The sequence below is a fragment of the Rattus norvegicus genome, chromosome 8 (assembly GCF_021556685.1).
Source record: "Rattus norvegicus strain SHRSP/BbbUtx chromosome 8, alternate assembly SHRSP_T2T, whole genome shotgun sequence".
Taxonomy (NCBI): domain Eukaryota; kingdom Metazoa; phylum Chordata; class Mammalia; order Rodentia; family Muridae; genus Rattus; species Rattus norvegicus.
In genome coordinates this window covers 54,215,664-54,237,093 of record NC_141541.1, presented here as the reverse complement: position 1 = coordinate 54,237,093, position 21,430 = coordinate 54,215,664, and the positions used below count along the sequence as shown (strand labels likewise).

General features: G+C 50.4%; 2 protein-coding genes across 4 annotated transcripts in view; both read right to left on the bottom strand.

Moving 5' to 3' along the window:
• Window positions 1-1,086: 1,086 nt before the first annotated feature.
• Window positions 1,087-6,835, bottom strand: Apoa1 (apolipoprotein A1). Of its 2 annotated transcripts, XM_087560525.1 has the most exons (6): window positions 6,571-6,835; window positions 5,550-5,697; window positions 2,856-3,232; window positions 2,597-2,658; window positions 2,293-2,446; window positions 1,087-1,736 (listed from the first exon to the last, which is right to left on the bottom strand). In XM_087560525.1, the coding sequence occupies exons 4-6, from the start codon at window positions 2,637-2,639 to the stop codon at window positions 1,154-1,156; spliced, it is 780 nt and encodes a 259-aa protein (XP_087416651.1). In that variant the 5' UTR covers window positions 2,640-2,658; window positions 2,856-3,232; window positions 5,550-5,697; window positions 6,571-6,835; the 3' UTR covers window positions 1,087-1,153. The 2 variants fall into 2 exon arrangements, with proteins under 2 accessions (XP_087416651.1, NP_036870.1); NM_012738.2 differs by lacking the exons at window positions 5,550-5,697; window positions 6,571-6,835 and having other exon boundaries at window positions 1,089-1,736; window positions 2,856-2,880.
• Window positions 6,836-7,692: 857 nt separating this feature from the next.
• Sik3 (SIK family kinase 3) overlaps window positions 7,693-21,430 on the bottom strand; it is a 211,128-nt gene continuing 197,390 nt past the window's right edge. For both annotated transcript variants that reach the window (XM_087563721.1, NM_001271216.2), the window contains 5 exon segments: window positions 20,259-21,154; window positions 12,231-12,394; window positions 11,568-11,700; window positions 10,689-10,853; window positions 7,693-9,812 (listed from right to left, as the gene is read on the bottom strand). In XM_087563721.1, the coding sequence (XP_087419847.1) occupies window positions 10,702-10,853; window positions 11,568-11,700; window positions 12,231-12,394; window positions 20,259-21,154 (1,345 nt within the window). In that variant the 3' untranslated portion in view covers window positions 7,693-9,812; window positions 10,689-10,701.

Here is a 21,430-nt window from a genome sequence, read left to right as displayed (position 1 = left end):
GGCAGAAAGCTCAGAGGTCATCAGAGTCCAGCCTGGGCTACTGGAGACACTGTCTCCAAATAAAATGTATCAATAAGTAAGTAAATAAGGACTGGAAAGATGGCTTAGCTAGAGGCACTTGCTGCACTAATCCTGGTGACCTGAGTTTGATCTTTGGCACCCATATGGTGGAAAAAGGAGAACGGATACCTCCGAGTTGTCCTAATAACTCTAATAAAGTTTTAAATATTTTAAATTACCCCTATTTATATTTGTCCTGTGTGTGTGCGTGAGTGTTTGTGTGAGTGTGTGTGAACTCAGGTCCTCAGTAAGTGCCTCTACCTGATGAGCCACCTTACCAGCCCAACGTAATAAAAGTCTTGTTTATTTTTAAAAAGGCACAGCACATCCTGACCCACCTTTCCTGCAGTGACTAACTTCAGACATCTCAGCTCGGCTTCCCCAGCTGTGGTGGACTTAAAGGTCATCCTTCAGGGTTTAGAGATGGCTATGAAGGCCTCTCTAATAAATGTGTGGCGATCAGCATCACGAAATGGGTTGTTCGTTTGTTTGTTTTTGCACCCAATTGGCAGGTAGAGAGGCTGCAGCCCTGAGGCATTCACAGCCCGCCAGTTTCTGGAGGTGTGTGTGTGGGGGGAGGAGGGGTAAAAGGGAATTGTTTGCTGAGAGGTTTGGGGTGAGTGATTGAGAGCCCGTTAGGAATCCTGGCTCCAGGGAGTGGAAGGGGCTCCCATCCTCTACCCCGTGGACTTCCATCCTTCCCCCAAACACTTCTAGCACAAGAAACCAGTCCTCTCAAAGCCAGTCTAATTTCCAGCCACTCCTAACCTGGTTCCAGCACTAGTGATCTGGGCCTCCGTGGGGCCCTTTGGGGTCTCCTTGTTGTTTTGCCTGGCTATCATTTCCCTCTGAGCCTTTCTTAGGAAGGGATTGTGTCTCATACTCTAAACCAGCCAGGTGCCCAGCTTGAGTGAGCTTGAAGAGCTGAGTAGCCCCGTACAAAGGAACCCTCACCTCAGCACCATGTTTCCATATCCCTTGATGTCCTCTTAGCGTCCTCCCTATGTCACCCAAAGAAAGAAGTCATTCCACTTTGGAAACGTTTATTGTAAGAAAGCCAATTCAGGGGTGGGGAGTGGTGACGGGCGCCTCACTAAGCGTTCAGCTTCTTTTTGGCCTCATCGATCATACTCATGATTTTGGCCTTCCAGGCTTCCAGCACCGGCATCAGGCCCTGGCCCAGGTCATCCAGCGCGGGTTTGGCTTTCTCACCAAGTGTCTTCAGGTGGTCGCTGGCCTTGGTATGATACTCGATCAGGGTAGGGTGGTTCTTGATCTCGGTCAGGCGCTGGGCCAGGTTCTCGCGCATCTGATCGCTGTAGAGCCCAAACTTTGCGCGCAGCGCGTCTGCATTCACACGCATGCGGTCTCGAAACTCCTCGGCCACAACCTTTAGATGCCTTTGCATCTCCTTCGCGTTTTTGTGAAGCTCGGTGCCCAGAGGCTCCAGCTTCTGGCGGTAGGCCTCGACCTCCTCGTTCCACTTCTCCTGGAATTCATCCAGGTGGGGCTGCATCTTCTGTTTCACATTCTCCAGGTCCTTGTTCATCTCGTTTCTCAGCCAATCTGTTTCTTTCTCCAGGTTAGCCCAGAACTCCTGAGTCACTGGGCCTAGCTGTTCCTGTAGGCGACCAACAGTTGAACCCAGAGTGTCCCAGTTGTCCAGGAGATTCAGGCTAGAGGGGAAGAGAGCAGCTGAGAGATGACCCCAGGCATCCTGCACTGCCCCTGGTCTGCAGATCCATGCACATGATACCTGGGGTCAGGCCTAGGTGCCACCTGTTCCAATAGTAGTTGCTATGCTCCTAGTTTCCCTGAACTCTATAACTCCCTATAACTCCCTTCCTCCCTTCACATCCCTCTGTACACATGGCCTGAGGCACCAAGATCACAGATGTGGTTGGTGCCAGTTGCAAGGCCAGTCCCATTTTTGTTGTTGTTGTTGGTTTTGGTTTTTTGTCTTTTTTTTTTTTTTTTTTTTTTTTGTGCTGTCTGACCAGTACTGGGGGTTACCAAGGAAAAGGGATTTTGAATCCACAGGCTGGTTACCCTACAACCAGATGAATCCCATCTCTAGTCCTCCCATTGGAATCCTCCATGGTGCCCAGCTGGTAGGAAAGCAGGTGAAGGTCTAGCCAGCTCAGTTACAGGATCTTCTTACAGGGTTCCTCTGCCCACCCTGGATGGGCAGCCCTTGCCCTGCTCCAGGACCCACACTAGGTCCTTCCTTACTTCAGCTGTTTGCCCAAAGTGGAGGATTCAAACTGGGACACATAGTCTCTGCCGCTGTCCTTGACTGCATCCACATACACAGTGGCGAAATCCTTCACCCTGTCCCATTGGGACTGGGGCTCATCTTGCTGCCAGAACTCCCAAGCTTGGCAACCTGAGGATGGAGAGGAGACCCATGTTAGGTCAACTCTGGGCTGGGGCCTGAGCTGACATGTCAGACTTGGAGCCTTGGAGGAGAGCAGTGGGAATTCTGTTCTCTGTGCCCAGGGAGGGAGTTAGTCCATGGAGACCAAGAGGCACCCACCTGTCAGGAAGACCAGGGCCACAGCCAACACTGCAGCTTTCATCCTGAAGGATGTGGGCGACCTGGAGAAGAAGAAGAAGAATGGCTGCACTGAAGGGAGGTGCTGCCATGGAGAGGTGCCACACACATTCAACCCAGTAGAAGAACTATCTGGAGTGGGGACAGATCCCAGATATCCATGGTATTGCTTTGGACAGTGGGGCATCCACTGGGAGGCATGAGGGAACTAGAGTAGCCTAGGGTAGGTAGCAGCACTTACCTCCCCCGGAGCTCTCCAACAGTCTGGGTGTCCAGGTCTTCTTCCCTGACCTATATATGTGTGTGGGCAGGGCCTGGGCTGGGAGACTGATAAGCTCAGGCTGGCCCTGTCACTGCTTACTTTTGCTGGCGATGTGGAACTTAGAGTTCAAGGATCAGCTCTGTTCCCGAGGCTAGGCAAACAGAGTGGGCAAACAGGAAGCTGCGGGGGCTGCAGAGCTGGGATCAAGGGTTCAGGTGGGGGCAGCGGGGAGTAGCTGCAGACTCCAAGGGTCCCCAGGGGGTAAGGCAGTTGCCCCATCCTGCGGTATATGTGTTCTTTTAGTTAGTCTCATGTAGTCCACTCCTGGGCTCCTCTGTGTTGCTAGTGCCCTGAACCTGGAGCAGGGTAGGAAGAGTGAGGAATTTTGGGCTCCTGAACTCACATCCCCGCCTCAAAGTTTCGTTGCATTCCAAGAGGTTCCCCCTTTCGCTTTACCCTGGTCTCCCGAGTTTGGGGATTCATCTCTCCAGATGTCACATCCCCAGCCTCCCAACCCTAAATCCAATAACAACCGAGGCATCAGGTAATTGACTAGGTGAAATGCAGGGGGCTCAGGCCCCCAGGCTGAGGGTGAAGACACCTCTGATGATTCAGAGGAAATGACAGAGGCCAACATGGAGTTGTCAGCTCCTTCCTGCTCTCCCTCCCAACCTCCCTCCTCTGTCTCTTTTGGAGACAAGGTCTTTCTGTGAAGCTCAAGCCTACCTCCAACTCAAGATAACCCTGCTTCATCCTTCCAAGTGCTAGAATGTGCCACAAGCCTAGCTTTAAAATATGCATGCCTGGTGTCTGGCTGGGGATGGAAACCTCAAAAATGCTAGTCAAGGAGTCTATGATTGATCTTTTTTTATCCAGACCTTAGAGTTGCCAATGTTTGTTTTTAAAGATTCATTTATTTTATGTACACGAGTGCTCTGCCGGAGGTTGAAATCAGATCCCATTGCAGATGGTTGTGAGCCACCCTGTGGTTGCGGCAACTGAACTCAGGACCTTTGGAAGAGCAGCCCTAACCTCAGTCTTAACCACTGAGCCATCTCTCCAGCCCTAGTTGCCAATGTTTTTGTTATGTGTAGAAGTTATTACTCAGCCTCCCTTCCAGAGACAACCTTACCATATACCATGACCACTAAAAGGGATCATGTAATCAGTGAGGATATGTCCTCCCAGAACGGTGAGGGTCTAGGCTCACTCCCCAGGATAGGAGAGCAGGAGAGCTGGGTACGGTGGGCTGAGTATGGCGGCCCATGTCTTCAATCCTTGTACTTGGGAGGCCAGAGGATGGAGGGTTCAGAACCACAGCCTTGGCCATAGAGCAAGTTTTTTTTTTTTTTTTGGTTCTTTTTTTTCCGGAGCTGGGGACCAAACCCAGGGCCTTGCGCTTCCTAGGCAAGCGCTCTACCACTGAGCTAAATCCCCAACCCCTATAGAGCAAGTTTGAGGTCAGCCTACATGAGACTATCTAAAAAGCAACAATGAGAAAAACAAAAACAAGATCATCTATAAAATTCCATCGTGGAAACTGAGTTCTCAAGCTGAGAGGAACTTTTGAGACTGTCTATGCGAGGCTCTCCTATGAACTTCCTTCTAGATATGGACCTGATGAGACTAGGAGGAATTTGCTGTGTCCTTCATCTCTCAGCCTTAGAGTCATGGACCTTGAGCCCAGTCTCTGCGTTTGGGACCCAGGGCAGGAATGTACTCTGCCCATCTCCCTAGTAAACTCCCCAACTCCCTAGAAACCAGCTTGGAGTCTGTCTACCAGCTCAGGGAGTGGCTGGGATCCAGGCTGCTCCCATCCCAGGAGGCTTTGCAACCAGAGGGAACCTTGGTTTGAACCTGGGCTCTGCAACGTATTCTCCAGGTGACCAGGACGAGTTACCTAACCTCCCCACCCCTGGGTCTCTTATCTGCTAAAAAAAGATAATGACCAAGCACGCCATGGCTTCCTTATGATCCTAGTCACTGTGTGGGAAGCAGCACGATAAGATGGAAATAATGTGTGTGCACTTCTAAAGGCCTGTTGTCAACATGGCAAATGTGATTAGGGGACTTGAACTGAAGGGTAGCCTGGGGTATTCAGAGGGCACAGGAATCACTAGGGTCCCTCAATAAGCAAGAAGAGGCAGGAGGACCAAAGCCGAGGAGAAACTTGAGAACAGAACTATAGATTGAGCAATGTGGCCAGATGAGTCCAGCGGGTATTTTTTTTCCTGAGTGAAAGATCTTTCCGACAGAACACAACACTGACAATCTCATTCTTTCAGCCATGATTTGAGCTTCTGAACTCCAGAGCTGTATTTGTGTTGTGTTAACCATGAAATCTGAACACATTTCACCCAAAACTGTTGAAAGGTGACCAACAGCAAATGGCGAATGTTCTGTGTCCCAGACTCCTGACTTCACTGTCATGAACACATTTCCGTGACTAGGACCTAGCCTGTGACCTCAGTTGCTGGCTTGCAGGTGCTATGGTGCAGGGCATCTTTTCCAGGTTGAAACCGTCCCAGAGGCCTGTGGGAGAACACAGAGGAAGGTGGCCTCCTTGAGAGAGGAACGGTGGCTGCCTGACAGAAGTAGCTTTCTAAATCTTTTGGGGGTGAGGGGAACCTGAGCATCGTATTTCGACCTCCAGGCTGCTTCCCACGGTCCTACCTTTTTCTTTGGCTCATTACTGAAATCGTGGTGGCTAATCCTCATCGAACCCAACATTTGCTGAGTTCTGTAGTCCTCCACTCACTCTCAGGAATCTTGAGACACGCCTGTAAGGCTGGACACCAGGCTTTTCCCCTCAGTAGTTTGCCTGTCAGAAAAACAGCAGCTCAGAGCTGCTAAGAACATTCCTGCCCCTCAGCTTCGAGACAGTGCCCGTGAGGCTAGGAATTGGGTCTGGCCTCTAGTTCTCTGATAGTGATTTCTTCACTTCTAAAGCCTTCATACTCTCTTCAGGGATGTGGCTTGAGGACTGGAATCTAAGACATCAGGGTAGAGGACTCTGGGACAACCTGACTGAGCAGTAAGTGTGCTCCTGTCTTGGTATATAGTCCAGGCTGTTCTCGAACTCGGGCTGTGCTTGCTTTCTGAGCAGAGGTTATAGGTGTATGCACTGTGCTCACTCCCATCTCCCCCACATACTAACCTGCTAGTGATTGTCACTTTATCAGAAGTCATTTGGTCTAAACTAGTTTAAGCAGCTCCTTACTATTCTGGCTAGGAAGTCTTTCTGGACAGATCAACAAACAGTAAAATGGGCTCATCACAGATTGAGACTGGGCTTGGCCACTGTCAGAGGTGTTGGATGACCAAAACTGGTCCAGGGAGTGAAGACAGTGCCTGTCATTGGTGTTTTTCTCACTACCCTGACTCCCTCATCTTGGAACCTCCAAGGTGACTCCTAGATTGGACCAGCAAGTGCTGGTCTGGGATCCTGACACTCGAGGGAGTGCTGGCAGTTGCGATGGCAGTGAACGTAGCTCATTTCACAACTTCTGTCTCAACATAGCAGACCAACTGCTCAGGGCAGTGCCAGGACTCTGTCCTTTGGTGGGCCTGGCACCAAAGACACCAAACATTTACTGAATGAATGACATTGGTACACCAAAGCTTCTCAGACTGGCAAAGGGTCACAGGAAGGCACAGGCCTTCCAGGGTGTTAGCCCCTTCTGGGAATATGTACCTGATGAAGGATACTGCTAGCAGGAATGGGAGCCAGGGCTGGGGAGGGTCTCCCTAAGCAGGCTGGATCCCCAGTGTTTCCTGTTTGAAAGTCCTATTACTGTGAGGTCAGTGTCACCAGGTCTGAATGACGTCCCTGCCTCCTGCTCCGGAGACTACGGTCTCTGGTTGAGTGGGTGGGGCCTGGCTCCAGCACAGAGTCAGGAAGTCTCTTCTTCCTAGAGGCAGAGATATCCAGGTTGAGATCCTAGAATGAATCTGGCTGCCTGTGGGTACCCACCCTACCACTAGCCAAAGGCTTCAGACACAGCAGTGGCAAAAGGTGTACTGACCTTCTGAGCGTCCTTAGGGCCCATCGCTGGTCACAAAGCCAGCTCACCTCTGTGCAGTGCGCATACCTTTAGGACTTCCAGGGGCTCACCTGAGAAGGCACCTTCTGCTCTGGGCAGTTCTATTACAATTCTAGCCTCAAAGGCTTTCCTATGTGCCCCTCCCCATTAAAGAGTTTTGTATCCGAATGAGTGTATGTTATCTATACACAGGCGCCTGGGAAACATGTCGGATCCCTTGACGTTGGAGCTCTATGTGGTGTGAGTTGCAGGAAGGAAGCTTAGTGGTTAAGACCACTAAGTCTCCTTCCAGCCTCCGTCATGTTCTACAAAGCTCAGTATTCCCCCAAATCATTGATCTTCCTTCTCACAAGACCTGAGCTCTCTCAGCAGTGCCTGGGGCCCTGTTGGGAATTTTGCCCTCTACCTGGAATCCAGGAACAGACAGAGGAAAACAATAGGAAAAGCCCTTCTGTTCTACAGCTGATGGAGGTTACCCCATGAAGGTTCCAGCCAGGGTCAATTCAACGTTCTCCTTCTGAGGACCCAAGGAATCCATTTCCCACCCAGCTCTGCAAACACGAATGTGTCCCTTCTGAGGGGTTAGAGTCCACACAGGTGCCAGGACACAGTGTGAGTCTGACTTGCCAGGCTCAAAAGCCAAGAGGCAAGATGAGAATGTGCTGCTCAAAGCCCCACCCTAAACCTGAGGACTTCTCCAGACACCTGGGTCACCTCTACCCATTCCACGTGATCCTCCTGACTGGACTCTGAACCGTAAGGCAAACAAGGTGTCAGTGTCAGAACATAATCAGGTTTTATTTCCACAACCTCCTACAGTCCAACCAAGTCACTAAGTTGTAAATGTCCCACGCAAACAAAGGACAAACGCTCTTAGCAACTTGAATCTGGAGATTATTATTATTATTATTATTATTATTATTTAGCTCAACAGAAATGAGAAAGGAAAAAATACTTCTTACATTTTCAAAGAACAGAAATAGCGAAGTAGATTCATATACATTCAACATATACTGCGCGTGTTGGCTACTACGATATAAAGCAATGGTGAGCTTGAAAATAGTTCGCAAGATGGCACGGTTAATAGGCTCACTGGCTTTTGTCTGGGTGGCTCTGGAGGGTGGTGTCTGCTCTTCCATCAATCCAGTACCATGTAAACAGGTCAGGCCGAGCGGGGGGAGCAGCAGGACGGGGCTGGAGCATCAGAGTTGGACTGAGCTTGGAAGCCAACAATAGCTTGCTAAGCTTTCTTGAAAGTCAGACTTCTAGCTAGTAATTAGCGACACCTGGAGTGGAGGGGCGATTGGAGGATATGGGACCATGGGACAGGTCCCTAGCCAAGCTCTCACATTGAAAACAAATCCGTTCAAGGGACAGTGGGCTCAGGAGCAAGCTTTCCGGGTCGGTGGGGGAAGGATAAACTGGGTGGGGACCCTGCTGGTAACATCCGGATGCCATGGTAGGCAACGGCTTTCTTCCATGCACATTCAGAGGTTGGTGGCCCCTGGCTCTCAGAAATGAGTGCTGGGAGTCAGAGCAGGGACCAAGCCCCTCTGGCTTTGAAGACCAGAAGAGAAGCCAGGCCTTGCTGGGCCCCAGACTTTGGTTTCTGACTGCAGAGAGAAAGGAAATGACGTGGACGTAGCTACTGCATATGTGCTGCTTCGGCTGGGGGAGGCCACTGCATTCGTCGCTGGCACAGGAGAGTGGCTCATGATGCCAATGCCAAGGAAAACGCTTCAAACAGAAGGTGCAAGCCACAGTTCAATAGCACAGAATCTGGTTAAACATTTCTCTTTTAAACAAAAAAAAATCCTTTTTGTCTTTATTAATAATAACATTAATAACAATATTATCAACATTTACCAAAAACAATTCCTACATGATCAAGAATTAAAATGTAGGGGTCAAGGATGCTGGGGAGAGAAGGTTAAGGGACCCCATGCAACCTCTGATTCCTGTCGGTGACAAAGAGGCCACGAGGGAAGGGCATGGACACTCATGTATATGCACACACGAACGGACCAACGGTCCTTTTTACAACGCAGTAGAGAACAAGAATGGAGGCCACACAAACAGCACAGTGCACTACTCCTGGGTGTTCACTCTCGAGGGGAACCAGTTGGTGACTTGGAGGGGAACTGAGTCACACACCAGAGGATACTACACTGAGCCATTCTGGTTGGCAACCTGTCAGCACCAGGCCATTCAGCCTGCGCTGGGCTCTGATGGAATTCTGCTGGGCCAGATATGATTCTAGGGGAGGCCAGCAGGAGACTGTGCCAGATTCCAGGCTCAGGTTTCTTCTTCTCTTCCATTCTCCAAAGGCAGGGCCACTGCCCTGTCCTCTCTTTCTTGGCCACCAAGCTCCATTCTAGCATTTGTTCCTGGCAGAGTAGAGCAGAGGGGAGAGGCTGGTCTGGGACAGGCTGTGGAGGGGATGGTCCTGAGGCTCAGCCTCTGAATACTAACCCCTGGTTCCTCTACTTCAGAAATGGTAGGAGAAAATGAGATGGGGGAGAGCGAGAGAGCGAGCACTAGCTTAAGTGGGGAAGGAGTGGGCGAGGCAAAGAGAATAAATTATCTCCGAAGGAAAATTCCCAAAACAAAACACAAGCAAACCTCCAGACAGCAGAACTCAACTCAAGCACACCAGATGCTGGCTCATGAGAGATAGAGGACATGGATTTCCTGTTTATTTTCTTGGTGCCTTGGTCATACAAGCAAACATGGCAAAAGTCCCTGGCACCCCAAGCAACGGCCTACTGGTGCCCACTGTGGGGAAAGGAGCTGCACTGTTCTGGCGGAGACACATGGTAGAGTGGTGCGGCGCTGCTGGACACTGTTGGGCTATTGGTCTAGACTCAGCCTCCTCCTGGAGCTGGACTCGGACCTGTGGAGCAGACAGGGCCATCTTGAAGGAGAGGGATGTGACTCTTCAACCTCTGTCCTCACCCTTTCTGATGGATGATACTGGGACTCAAGGCCCTGCACGTCCACACCTGGTTTCTGTCAGCAAGACATAGGCACCCAGGCCCTCAGTGAAGTCTTTTTGGTGTCCCTGTGTGAGCCTTGCCACACTGAGGCTTTGCCATGCCTCTGCCTGTGGCTTTACTTTCCTCAAGTCTTTCTGTCTCTGTAGAGATAGAGCCCCTTGTACTCACCATCCATGCGAACTCTGCTGGGCCAACAGGGCCAGTGAGCCTTCTGCCTTTTCAGGATGGGCCTGGAACTACATATTCTTTGCTTATTCCCTAAAAAGTCTGCTGGCTGGGGCTAGGGCTCTGTGGTAGAAGACTCGCATAGCCCTGGGTTCTATGCCTAGCACCAAAATGTCAAAACAAACAACAACAAAAGCCACCAATGGAGGAGCCCAAGTGGATCTGCTTTCCCCCTTTTCTGGTTGGGATTCAGTCTTCGGGATGCAGTGTGAAGACTGGTTCCTGTAAAGACTGGTGTGCTGGCCAAAGGTCGCTGGCCTTTGGCCTTTGCAGCTGTAGCTTACTGGATCTCATAAGAGCCATAGCATCTATAACATGAGGTGGGCCATAGCATCTATAACATGAGGTGGGCCATGTACCTTTCTCTCTAATAAAGACCTCAGCCCGCCCCAGAGCTAACACAGTACTTAATGAGGAAGCAGGCAGACCAGGAAGGCTGCACTGAAAGAGTGATGCTCAGGTTTAGCGGGCTACCACATGTGGAATGAGGGATCGGGGCTGGCACTGGTCCCCGAGGTTGCCTGGGCCCTGACGAGGGTGGCACTCACTCTTCATACTCTGCTACACGCCAGCCTGCTCCATGCTGAAGGAGACCTCTGGATGCTTGTGGTTGAGCATGATGTCTGTAACACACGTAGCTGGATAGCGGGAGTTTAGATGCTGGCTACCGTCACCCAGGGCTGGGTGCTCATGGCCCAGGCTCACCCCACATTCTGCAAGACCAAAAAGACCATGTGAGGTGGTGGGGGCAGGGAGCAAGTGAGAAAGGAGAGAGGAGACTGAGGAGGTGCTTGTCTAGCAACACTGCCTGAGTCCAGCTCTGACTTAAGGGACCCTTCCTGACCACCTGCCCCTCTCTTTTGCCACTGTCATTAACAACTTGACATATGGGGGTGAAGATGAGAAACCCTTCAGGAGCCTTTCCTTGTGGTTGGGGGCGAGGGAGGCCAACTGTAGTGAGTGCTACACTTTTTCCTGGGCATTACACTATAAACACTACCCTCAGGAGGCCAGCATCCTCAGAACCCAAGCCAGGACATGGACACTACTCTCCTGGTGTCTTCAAGGTGAAGACTTAGGATGAAGACTTCCTAGGTTAAGGGCTTTGCCTGTAGACATTAGAAAGGGTGGACCTGTCTACCGCCAGGCTCTATCTATGGTCTCCCACCCTGGCTCTACAAAGACATAGAGATAAATGTTCCACTAGGATACGACGCCCTCTAAGGAGAAGCTGAAAGAGAGCTACTGTTGACGGTCCATCTTGCTCCAGCACTGAACTTGGGCTGTGATGTCCCTGTGCTGACAGAGCCAGAGCTGACGTGCACACCAAGGGGTACCCTCGGGGAATGACACTGTGTAGCACCCTACCCAGTGAACTATTTCCACAGAAGACTGGGGGCCAGGGGTACCCATGGACAAGGCCTTACCTTCATCTTCCTCATCCTGAAACTGCTGGCTGCCCATGAGTGAAGACTGACTAAGAACTGCATCTGACATCCGGGCAGAGCTCAGTGCCTTTCCTGCCACCAGGCTCATTCCTGGCAAGGTATCCAGCTGAACCTGTAAGGAGCGATCAGCAGGAATGAGTGCCAGACAATGTGCCACTCTCAGGGCCCCTGCTCCCTCCTCAGTCTATCCATAGACAGGGAGGTTTGAAAGCTCTGTTCTCAAGTGCCCTGTGTAATACGGTGGCTGCTGAGTACGGGAGGTGTAACTGTTACGTACGGCAGAACTAAATTTGTAGTCCTGTGTAACTTTAACCCATTCACATTTGACCAACCACAAATGGCTGCCTGCTACCATGGCTGGGTGTATCCCGGTTGACAAGACTTGCTCTGACAGCTCAATTCGTAAGAAAGCCAAAGACAGCAAGATGGCTGCCAGGAATAGACCAAAAACCGAGGGTTCATATATTGAAGCCTGGATTTGCATGTCTGGGAGAGGACAAGACCCCAGATGTCTGAATGTTTGATTCCTAAGTCTCACATATGGATGAAGGCTGGTCTGTTAGTGGGAATAAAGGGGACACTCTGCTTTCAAGTTGCAATTGGCACCATCCCACCTTTAAGCAGCAGGAGGGGCCAACATACATAAGCATCGTCGCTGTTCTGGATGGTGTGGTGTCTCTGGAGGGTCCGGGACCTGAGGTGCTCACTGACTAAGGGCCGTGCAGGATACCCAAGGCCGTTGTGGTCCGGCAGCTCCATTGCTTGTCCAGGAGAACTTCTCTCCATGCAGTTCCCTATGACAGACTCTAGGAGACAGAGTAGGAGAAGCAGGGTGAGCAGGCCCAGAGCCTCTCCAGGAGGCGGATGACGCCAACTCCCATGCAGCCCCTTGTAAGACAGAATGAGTGAGGGGGACCACATTTGCCCAACTGCCAATGCTCAGTCAGCTGGCACTGGTGTTAAAGGAGTTGGTACCAGCCTGACAACATCAAGTCCTATAGCAAATAGGGGTTAAGACTCCTTGCCCCAGAAGAAAAAACCCACTTAGCAGTTGTGAGCTGGGCTACCACCATCCTCTTCTTTCCCCATCTCTCTGTTCATGGAGAACGAGAGCTTCAGGGGCTTCTGGCCTATATCCATGGCGTTGGCCTTTGCCTTAGTACCATCCCAGGTCTCTTCCACCATCCCACTGCCACTGCTGGTGCTGTCTACGGCCCCTTCACCTTTCGTAAGTGCTTGCACCCGGCCGTGCCTGACCTCACTCTTCAGGTGTATCTGGGTTCATGGCTGCAACCACACTGCTTGTATATGTAGAAATAATGTAATGGAGGGAATGAGCGAGATGCTCAATGAAGGGAGGCACCTGTCATCAAGCTTGACCATCTGAGTTTATCCTCAGAACCCACTGAGAAAGAGAAATAATCACACACACACCCTCACATGCACACACTCATGGGTATCTAACCAGTATGTAACACTTAGGTTAAATTTCAAACTCATTAACTTCCCCAGAAGCTTGCTACTCTCAAAAAAGCCCTTGCTTTGGTACCTCACTTCCCTAATCTTTCAGGCATAAGCTCCTTTTCCTGGTCCCACCTTATCTGTAAGTCTAAAGAGTTTGCTTGTTCAGTGGTGGACACTTCAGCCCATTATCTCTTGCCTAGATAATTTTCTAGCCACCCCTAGTTACTGCCCTATGAAGACTACTCTTTTTTTTCCTTAAAAGATGTATTTATTTTATATATATGAATACACTGCTGCTGTCCTCTGACACACCAGAAGAGGACATCAGATCTCATTACAGATGGTTATGAGCCACCACATGGTTGCTGGGAATTGAACTCAGGACCTCTGGAAGAGCAGTCAGTGCTCTTAACCACTGAGCCATCCCTCCAGCCCCGAAGACTACACTTTAAAAAAATCCCCTGTTCCTATCATGTAAATGTGTGCATGTCATGGCATATGCAAATGAGCATGTACATATACATGTGTTATATGTATGTTAAATGTATGCATGGCTGTGCATGTCACTGCATATGCAAATGAATGTGTACATGTATTTGTGTTATATGTATGTGCACATGTGTTGTATATATGAAGTGCTACATCCCTATCCCTTGTTCAGAGATGTAAGACATTTAAACAGTTATCAGGTGTGCACACATGGGTTCATACATGCTATAACATGTATGTGGAGAAGGTGAAGGACAACTTTCAGGAGCTGGTTTTCTTCTCCCATTGTAGGGATCAACTCAGGTCCTCAGGGGTTCATTGCTGAGCCACCTCTGACCTCGTGCAGAGATTTTAAGGACTGATCAATCAGGTCAGGTGGCAAGCGCCTCTCTTCACTAACAACACAGTCCTGGGTCTTGGTATTTCTACCCTTCTCCCTCTTTCAGATCAGCCCTGCCCCCATGTGTTTTCCTGTCTATTAAGTTCTCTTTCCCTCTTTGTGGATTTTTTTAGATCTGAAAACGATGTTTCTCCAAATCTAGTTCCCGCCCAGGCGTTTCAAAGGTCTTGTGGGCTCTGCTTCCCTATGTACTCTCCTGTCTGGTTTCCTGAGTCATGTTCACCAGCCTGAAAATACCCCCAGGTCATAAGAGGCTATCACTTGGCAATCAGGTGATCAGCTTTCCTGAGTGCCCAGCTGAGCCCGCGTCTCTGTCAGACGGAGGTGGCAAAGCAGCCACAAGCATGTGTCTGGGTGGGGAGACAGCTTGATTCTAGCTTCATTGCTTCCTAAGGAGGGGGAAGGGAACTTGAGCGAGGTAGTTGGTCTCTCTGGATCTGTGCTTCTGGAGCCTACCCCACAGGCTGTTAATAGATAGAGCTCAGGATAATAAACAAGTTAGTTATACAAATTGTAGTTTCTGGAGTAGCAGCCTTTGGTCTAGAAGGAACACATGAGATATAAACCAGACCCAGGGCTGAGGCCACAGCTCAGCAGCAGAATGTTTGCCCAGAGTATGGAGGACCCTGTGTTTGAACCTTAAACATCCCCCACCCCCAGCAGATGAAAATGAAGCATCCCCCACTCAGAAGCTGTGCTGGGAAGGGGTAGAGAGGGACCAGGGAGCTGATGTGTGAGAATCTTGGCTGTTGCCCAAAGGCTCCCATGTTGAGACTTGGTCATCAGTATGTACCGCTAATAAGACATAAGGAAACTTTTAGGAGGCAAAGCCTGATAAAAGGAAGTTAGGTTGGGGCTGGTGAGATGACTCAACTGTAAAGGCATCTGTCAGCAATCTGACAACCCGAGTTCAATCCGCAGGGCCCGTAGGTGGGAGAAGAGAATTGACTCCCCTCAACTGTCCCGAGCTGTATGCTGCATACACACACACACACGCACACACACACACACACACACACACACACACACACACACACACACACACACCCTCCTTCTCCCTCTTGAGGTGACAGGATAGCTCAGTGGGTAAAGGTGCTTACACTAAGCCTGAGTTCAATCCCTGGGACCAACAGGGTGGAAGGAAAGAAGAGACTTGCAGGATGTCCTCTGACTTCCACACACAAGCTACAGAACATAACCCACCTATTCCCACTACACAAAATAAATATAAATGAGAAAAATTTTAGAAGAAGTTAAGTTAGGACACTGGGATATGCCCTTGACTGAAATTTGGGGGCTGGGTCTGCAATGGCTGCCTTCCTGTTTCCCAGTTAGAATAAGGTGCAGCTTTGTCCAACATGCTCCTTGCCATGCTTTGTCTCTCACTTACCACAGGACCCAAAGCAACAAGGACAAAGCTGAGACCCCTGACACCATGAGCCAGGACAAACCTCTCCGCCTCATAAGTTGATTTTCTTGGGTATTTTGTTCTAGTGACAGGAAGCTAACACAGGTATAGAGAAAAGGACAAAAGGGCCAAGGCTGAGGGAAGCGGGAGACAGGTTGTCCCAGGTTATCATCACCGGGATACACAAAGCCTGGGGGCCAGGCGGCCTCCCCTTACCGTTAAGTCCTTTATCTGACAGGGAGAGGCTGTGTCAAGGCTCCAAACCCTCACTCAAGTGGAAGGCCTGCGATAAGCACTGAGGACTCCACAGGTAAAGGAGTCAGTTCAGGAAGAGAGCTGAGCCTGGGGCTCAAAGTCCTGAGATGAGACCTGCTGACCAGTGGCTGGCTGCAGAGACTAATCCACTGACCAGAGAACTGGAACCGCTGGCACCCTTTATGCCGTTTCAGGAGACAGAGAACAGCCAGGCTTACAGAAGGAGCTATAAATAATACAGGGACCATGTCTTCCAAGAACTCAGAGGGTGCAGAGGAGAGAGTGACTACCCAAACAAGTAAGGACAAAATGCACAATGAGAATCCAAGGCACAGCCCCACATCCTGGGGGACTCTGGGCCACCTTGCGTAACTGCTGAATCTGTCAATGTTGACTCATCCTTACTCATTTACTGGGCTTTAAGGGTAAATGAGAAATGGCGTGTTTGCCCACCCCTCTTAGAGGCCCTAAGGGGTCTTAACCCCTCACAAGGCAAGGCTGTCAGCACTTTACCCCTTACAAGGCTGGAAACTGACTGTGCTGAAAGAAGAGGATGAGGTTCTCTACCTGAGTTTAAGTTGGTGACCTCAACTGACTGCTGTTGTGTTTATTTACTTGCGGAGTCAAAGCCTTAAGCTCCTGCAACATTGCAGGAGGAAAACCCACCTTCCCTTCCCCTTCACTTCTTAAGTGGAAGACAATGAGACAGGAAAGCAGACACAGGTACGAGGGCATCTAAGTTTCCTAGACTAACACTGGTAAGCTTTGCTCATTAACCCTTAAAAAATGCCAATAAATCCAGAGTTCTGCCCTCGTGAACTGTAGCACACATTCCGTGCCATTTCTCCTCATACAGCTCTTCGTGAATAGATGCTCCCTGAGACAGGCCCTGCCTCTTCTCACAGCACCCATGGCACGGCTCACTAGCCTGTAGTCAGCTGCTCTCCTATGGAGTAACAGGTCAAACATCAAGAGACCAGCCTGCTTGATGGAGGGGCACCAAGAACCACAAGGTCCTCTATCCAAACAGGGACACAGGGGTGCAGGCTTTGCACTTGCCTGCAGTGCGGCACCCTGTTAGAACATTTCTTCACAAAACCCGTGAAATGACCTGTGAAATTTCTCTATGATTGAGTGTATGTGTAATGTACGTGAGGGTGTGTATGGGTGCCATGGCCCACATGTGGAGGTCAGGTTAATTTGGGGAGCTACGTCTCTTCCTCCACCTTTATAAGCTGTCAGGGTTGTGTGGCCAGTGCTTTACCCACAGTGCTTTACTGGGTGTGATGCATAAACCCGGAGCCCTGGCATGAGGGAAGCTGACTTGGAGGATCATGAGTTTAAGGTCAGCCTGGGTTATGCCGTGAGACCCTCCCTGCCTTTAAAAAGAGGGGAGGAGGAGGGAGAGAGAGGAAAAGGAAAACTGAAGGTTTCACAGGCATGCCAGGTCAGGCCAGGCCAGCTTCTACTAAAATGGTACCTTGCCATGCACTTCCCAGGGTGAGTGTGGAAAGGAACTGATGACCTGGGTCAGAAGTGCCAAGCACAGTAGCAGTTCTATGAGGATTTCATTAGCTTGGCACCCCTCAGTGCCAGAACAAACAGAAGCCTGCTAACCTAGTAGGCCCCAAGTCAACTTGTGCTAGCCAAAGGACAGTGGGGCTCCTCCAGAAAGAATCGCTTTACACGTAGACCTCCTGCCCCAAGGGGATCTGAACCAATGGCGGAAGCATGCACTGGGCTTCACTAAAGCATTACTGCCTCCAGTGCATGTCTCACTGTTCTGGGACGCACACTCATATCACGGTATATACAGGACTTTGCTGAAGGTAATCGTGTCCACAGTCCCCAAAGTCACAATGAAAAGGCAGATGTCAGAAAGGAGGGCGACTCATCCCTGCAGTACATCAGCAAGCACGGCAGGAATAAAGGTGAAGCTTCTAAAAAACCTCTGTCAAAGGTTGGGGAAAAGGTGACTGACAAACAGGACCCCAAAGGGTGAGAGTCACTTATGAAAACTGGGAATAAGGCTACAGAGGCAGCCAGCTCTGAATTGAAACCTGGAGAGGAAGTCTGCCTTGACTCTTCTCGGCCAACAAAATATGAGTGGGGGATAGCGGCAGTCACGGTGGTGCATAGGAAGGAGGAGAGGGGTATAACCATGGTGGCCAGCTAGAAAAAGAGGACAGATCTGATGAAGGAACTGTGGCCATTTGGTATTGAACTGAAATGAAGCCTCCACCTGAGAAGAGAGGATCTGACAGGACCAGCCGACAGCCTGCAAATCACTTAAGTTGTTCTACCTGCCGCTAGAATGGAGCAGTGAGCCGTGATTCTCACGGCAGTTTCAAGCTGGAGCTACCTAGAAGAACTCTGAATCTTAAAACACCTTTCCCTTAGCTGGGCAGTGGTTCTGCTTGCCTTTAATCCCAGCACTCAGGAGAGGCAGGCTGATTCCTGTGAGTTCGAGGTCAGCCTGGTCTACAGAGCGAGTTCCAGGGTAGCTGGAGGCTACGCAGAGAAACCCTGTCTCGAAGAACAAAAACAAAAACAAAACAACCCCTTACCCTTAGTTTCTTTTTTTTTTCTTTTTTTTTTTTGGTTCTTTTTTTTGGAGCTGGGGACCGAACCCAGGGCCTTGCGCTTCCTAGGCAAGCGCTCTACCACTGAGCTAAATCCCCAGCCCCCCTTAGTTTCTTCTAATTCTGTCCTGTGCTACACTTCAGGCTCAGAGAGCTTCAGCACAAATGGTCCTGAGACTCACCCGGCTCTCTCCTTGTGCTTCTTCCCCAAGCTCAAATAGCAGAATCCGCTCTGTTCATGTGCATCCCCGCTTCTAGAAATCCTCCCTGTCCTGCAGAGCTCACCCTCTTCTAGTGCTGCCATGGCATGCCTGCTGCCAGTGCACAGCCTATGGACGGGGAGCAGCTGAAGAGATACTCCCGACAATGGGGACAGTGGTGAGAGGGGCCATTCAGCCTCCCTATAGACAGGTGTCACAGAAGAGAAAAGTAAAGAAATATCACAGAAAATAACTTTGGAAGGACACTTCTAAGATATTTAAACATGGCAACTGGTAGAGGGAGGCACCCTCTGGCCCCTTATTTCTTCAGTAACCTGAACATCAGACACCACGGATTGGTGGGGTGGTGACTGCCACTTGTCAGCCTGACTCAGAGGCAAATTATAAATCTCCTGTCTTAGTTGCTTCACTGGTAAAACGGGGATAACGGGCTGGGTGCAGCTCAGAGGTAGAGCTTGCTAACCTAATGTGAGGCCCTGAATCTTGCCCCAGTACCACAATAAGAAGGACGGACGGAATGCGCTGTGTGAGCAGCACTCTGTGTGCTCACACTGAGGCACACACAAGATGCAGGTTCAGCGAGCTGAGTCATCAGAAGCTTTCCACACGTGGATTCTCTTCTACAGTATGTCCATCAAAGGCATCCACATTTTTTTTTCTTTTTTTTCGGAGCTGGGGACCGAACCCAGGGCCTTGCGCTCGCTAGGCAAGCGCTCTACCACTGAGTTAAATCCCCAACCCCTGCATCCACATTTTAGAACACACCCAGCCACAGGCTGCTCAGGTAGCCTGTGATGGCAGTTTCTTGTAGTCTTCCCTGGGGAGCTAAAAATCTGCCGTGATTTCTACCCAGTTTAGATTCTACACCTTATCACACACATGCTAAATTGAGTCTGTCCTTCCAACTGACAGGTCCGTTCCTTCAGAGTTGTTCCATCCCAACTTCCAATGCTGCTAGGTGTCTCTCATTCTACACACGACCTATTAGAAAGCTCCACCCTAAATATGACCAGCGGATAGTACAACGTGCTCGTGGAGGGCAGATCTCCAGGTTGGGTGACACCATCAGCTGCACAGGTCAGGATTTGACTGTCATTTTATGCAGCACATTCCCTGCTCCTGAGCACACGCCAAGTACATCTGAAAGCACCAGGTCTTCACAAAACCTGCTGAGCTGCAGGATGTGGCCAGCCTTAGAGCTGTGTACATTGCCTTTAAAGGACAGGGCAAGAGATGGGGCAGCTCCGGGGGGATGAGGAAGAGATGGTCAGAGTCCCAGACTCTGTGGATAAGTCATCTTTACTTCCTTCCTGGTTGTGGTGAGGAGGGTGAAGCTACAGGGGGCTGAAGCTCTCTCTGGTTTTGCTATACAAGCATGAGCATGCTAACAAAACTCACTCAGGGAGACTCATCTTTAGATGTAAATGAAGGCAGCCCCAGTACAGTCTATAGCATACTTAGGTATTGAGTTCTCTCTGTCTCTGTCTCTGTCTCTCTCTCTCTCACACACACACACTCTCCACAGTTTACACATTTCCTTAGTACTGCAGACTTTCCACTGCAGCTTTCTGATGACAGCTAGGCAAATCTGGACTCCAGGACACCATCGTGTGAACAGGCATGTCCTGGGTGCCGCCTTCTGTTCTCAGTCTATTTAGTAAGTGATTTCTTACCCACCAATCGCCACTTTGTTTATGCTTCACTTCTCCCCAAAATGGTTCTGAGGGTCTGTTTAGGGTTGTTTTGTTTTTGTTTTCTTGGGAGCACGGAGTACTAGCAGAACCAAGCTAACACCCTGCACACTTAAACTACAGCAGACTCCGAAGATCTTTACTTTACGGCGATTCTTACCTCGGCTGGGCACCTTATTTCTACTGAATGTGGTGGCCGTTGGCTGGTGTCCGTAGGGATGGATTCCCAGTTCCCGGGCCTGACTCACAGTTCCCAGCAAAGGCTCGGGGTCCCCAGGCCCACTGGTACACAAGAGCAGAGGGCTGTCATGGCAACCTTTGGTCAGTGTGCTTGAGCTTTTGTCCGCGAAGCCCTCCTTGACCCCTTCACACAAGCAGTCTTCTTCCATACTCTCCGAATGCATTAGTGGTAACTGACGGGCATACCCACGGGTGGGGGTGGGCAAGGGACCCTGTGAGATACAATCTTGCGCTCTGATCTGTAGGAGATGCTGGGGGCTGGTGTGGTGGCGGTGGTATGAGTCAGCATTTTGATAAGATAAAGCCTGGTGCTCTGTCATATTCTGTCCCCCGAGGCCGGGAGCTAGGCTAACAGCATCCCCTTGGTTCATGTGCCTGAACAGCTCATGGTATTCTTGCTGCTGCTGCTGCTGCTGCTGTTGCTGCTGCTGTCGATGCTGCTGCTGTCTTTTGATGAGCTGGGCAAACTCTGCTGGAGGCAGCCGAATGTCCGAGTGGCCGGTGAGTGAATGCCGGGGAGAGAGCAGTCCTTGAAGGATGTGGGGAACCTGCTGGTGTCTGGTATAGTCTGGTGGTGTAGGGGACAGCAGGGCCTGCTGTAGTGCTGATGTGGTATAGTGTGGCTGCTGATGGGCGCTGGGAGGGAAAGTGGGGAACTGGTCAAGCGGAGGAACTCTCAGGGCTTGAGCCGGAGGAAACCCCACTCCTGTTGAAGGGCTGTAGCTGCTGGGGGGCCCTCGGGACTGCTCCGAGAACAGATGGGGGTGTAAATGCGCCTGGTCGTAGTTGGCAGGGGAGAATCGATTCATGCTCAAGCTGCAGACACAAAACGGTGTGAGTTCCAGGCATTCCAGTAACAGCTACACCAGCTGGCCCGGGGACAGTCATGTCACTAGCCTTCATTAGCACGAAGCTCTCATGGTATGGACCTGTGCTCGGGCAGGCAGGACTGTGCACACCAACACTATGTACCCGTTATTTGCTTATCCAAGTCTTTGAAGAGACAGAAGGCACTGGGCATGTAATAATCTTGAAAGCAACAATCTGACCTTGGCTGGTTTCTTCAATAGGGTCTCATGCAACCCAGGCCAG

Bases quoted from the DNA above. Each gene is read 5' to 3' on its own strand.
- Apoa1 (XM_087560525.1), bottom strand. From the start codon at position 2,639: ATGAAAGCTGCAGTGTTGGCTGTGGCCCTGGTCTTCCTGACAG. The intron at 2,447-2,596 runs GTGGGTGCCTCT...CTCCATCCTCAG, and splicing joins GGCCCTGGTCTTCCTGACAG to GTTGCCAAGCTTGGGAGTTC. The intron at 1,737-2,292 runs GTAAGGAAGGAC...CTTCCCCTCTAG, and splicing joins ACTTTGGGCAAACAGCTGAA to CCTGAATCTCCTGGACAACT.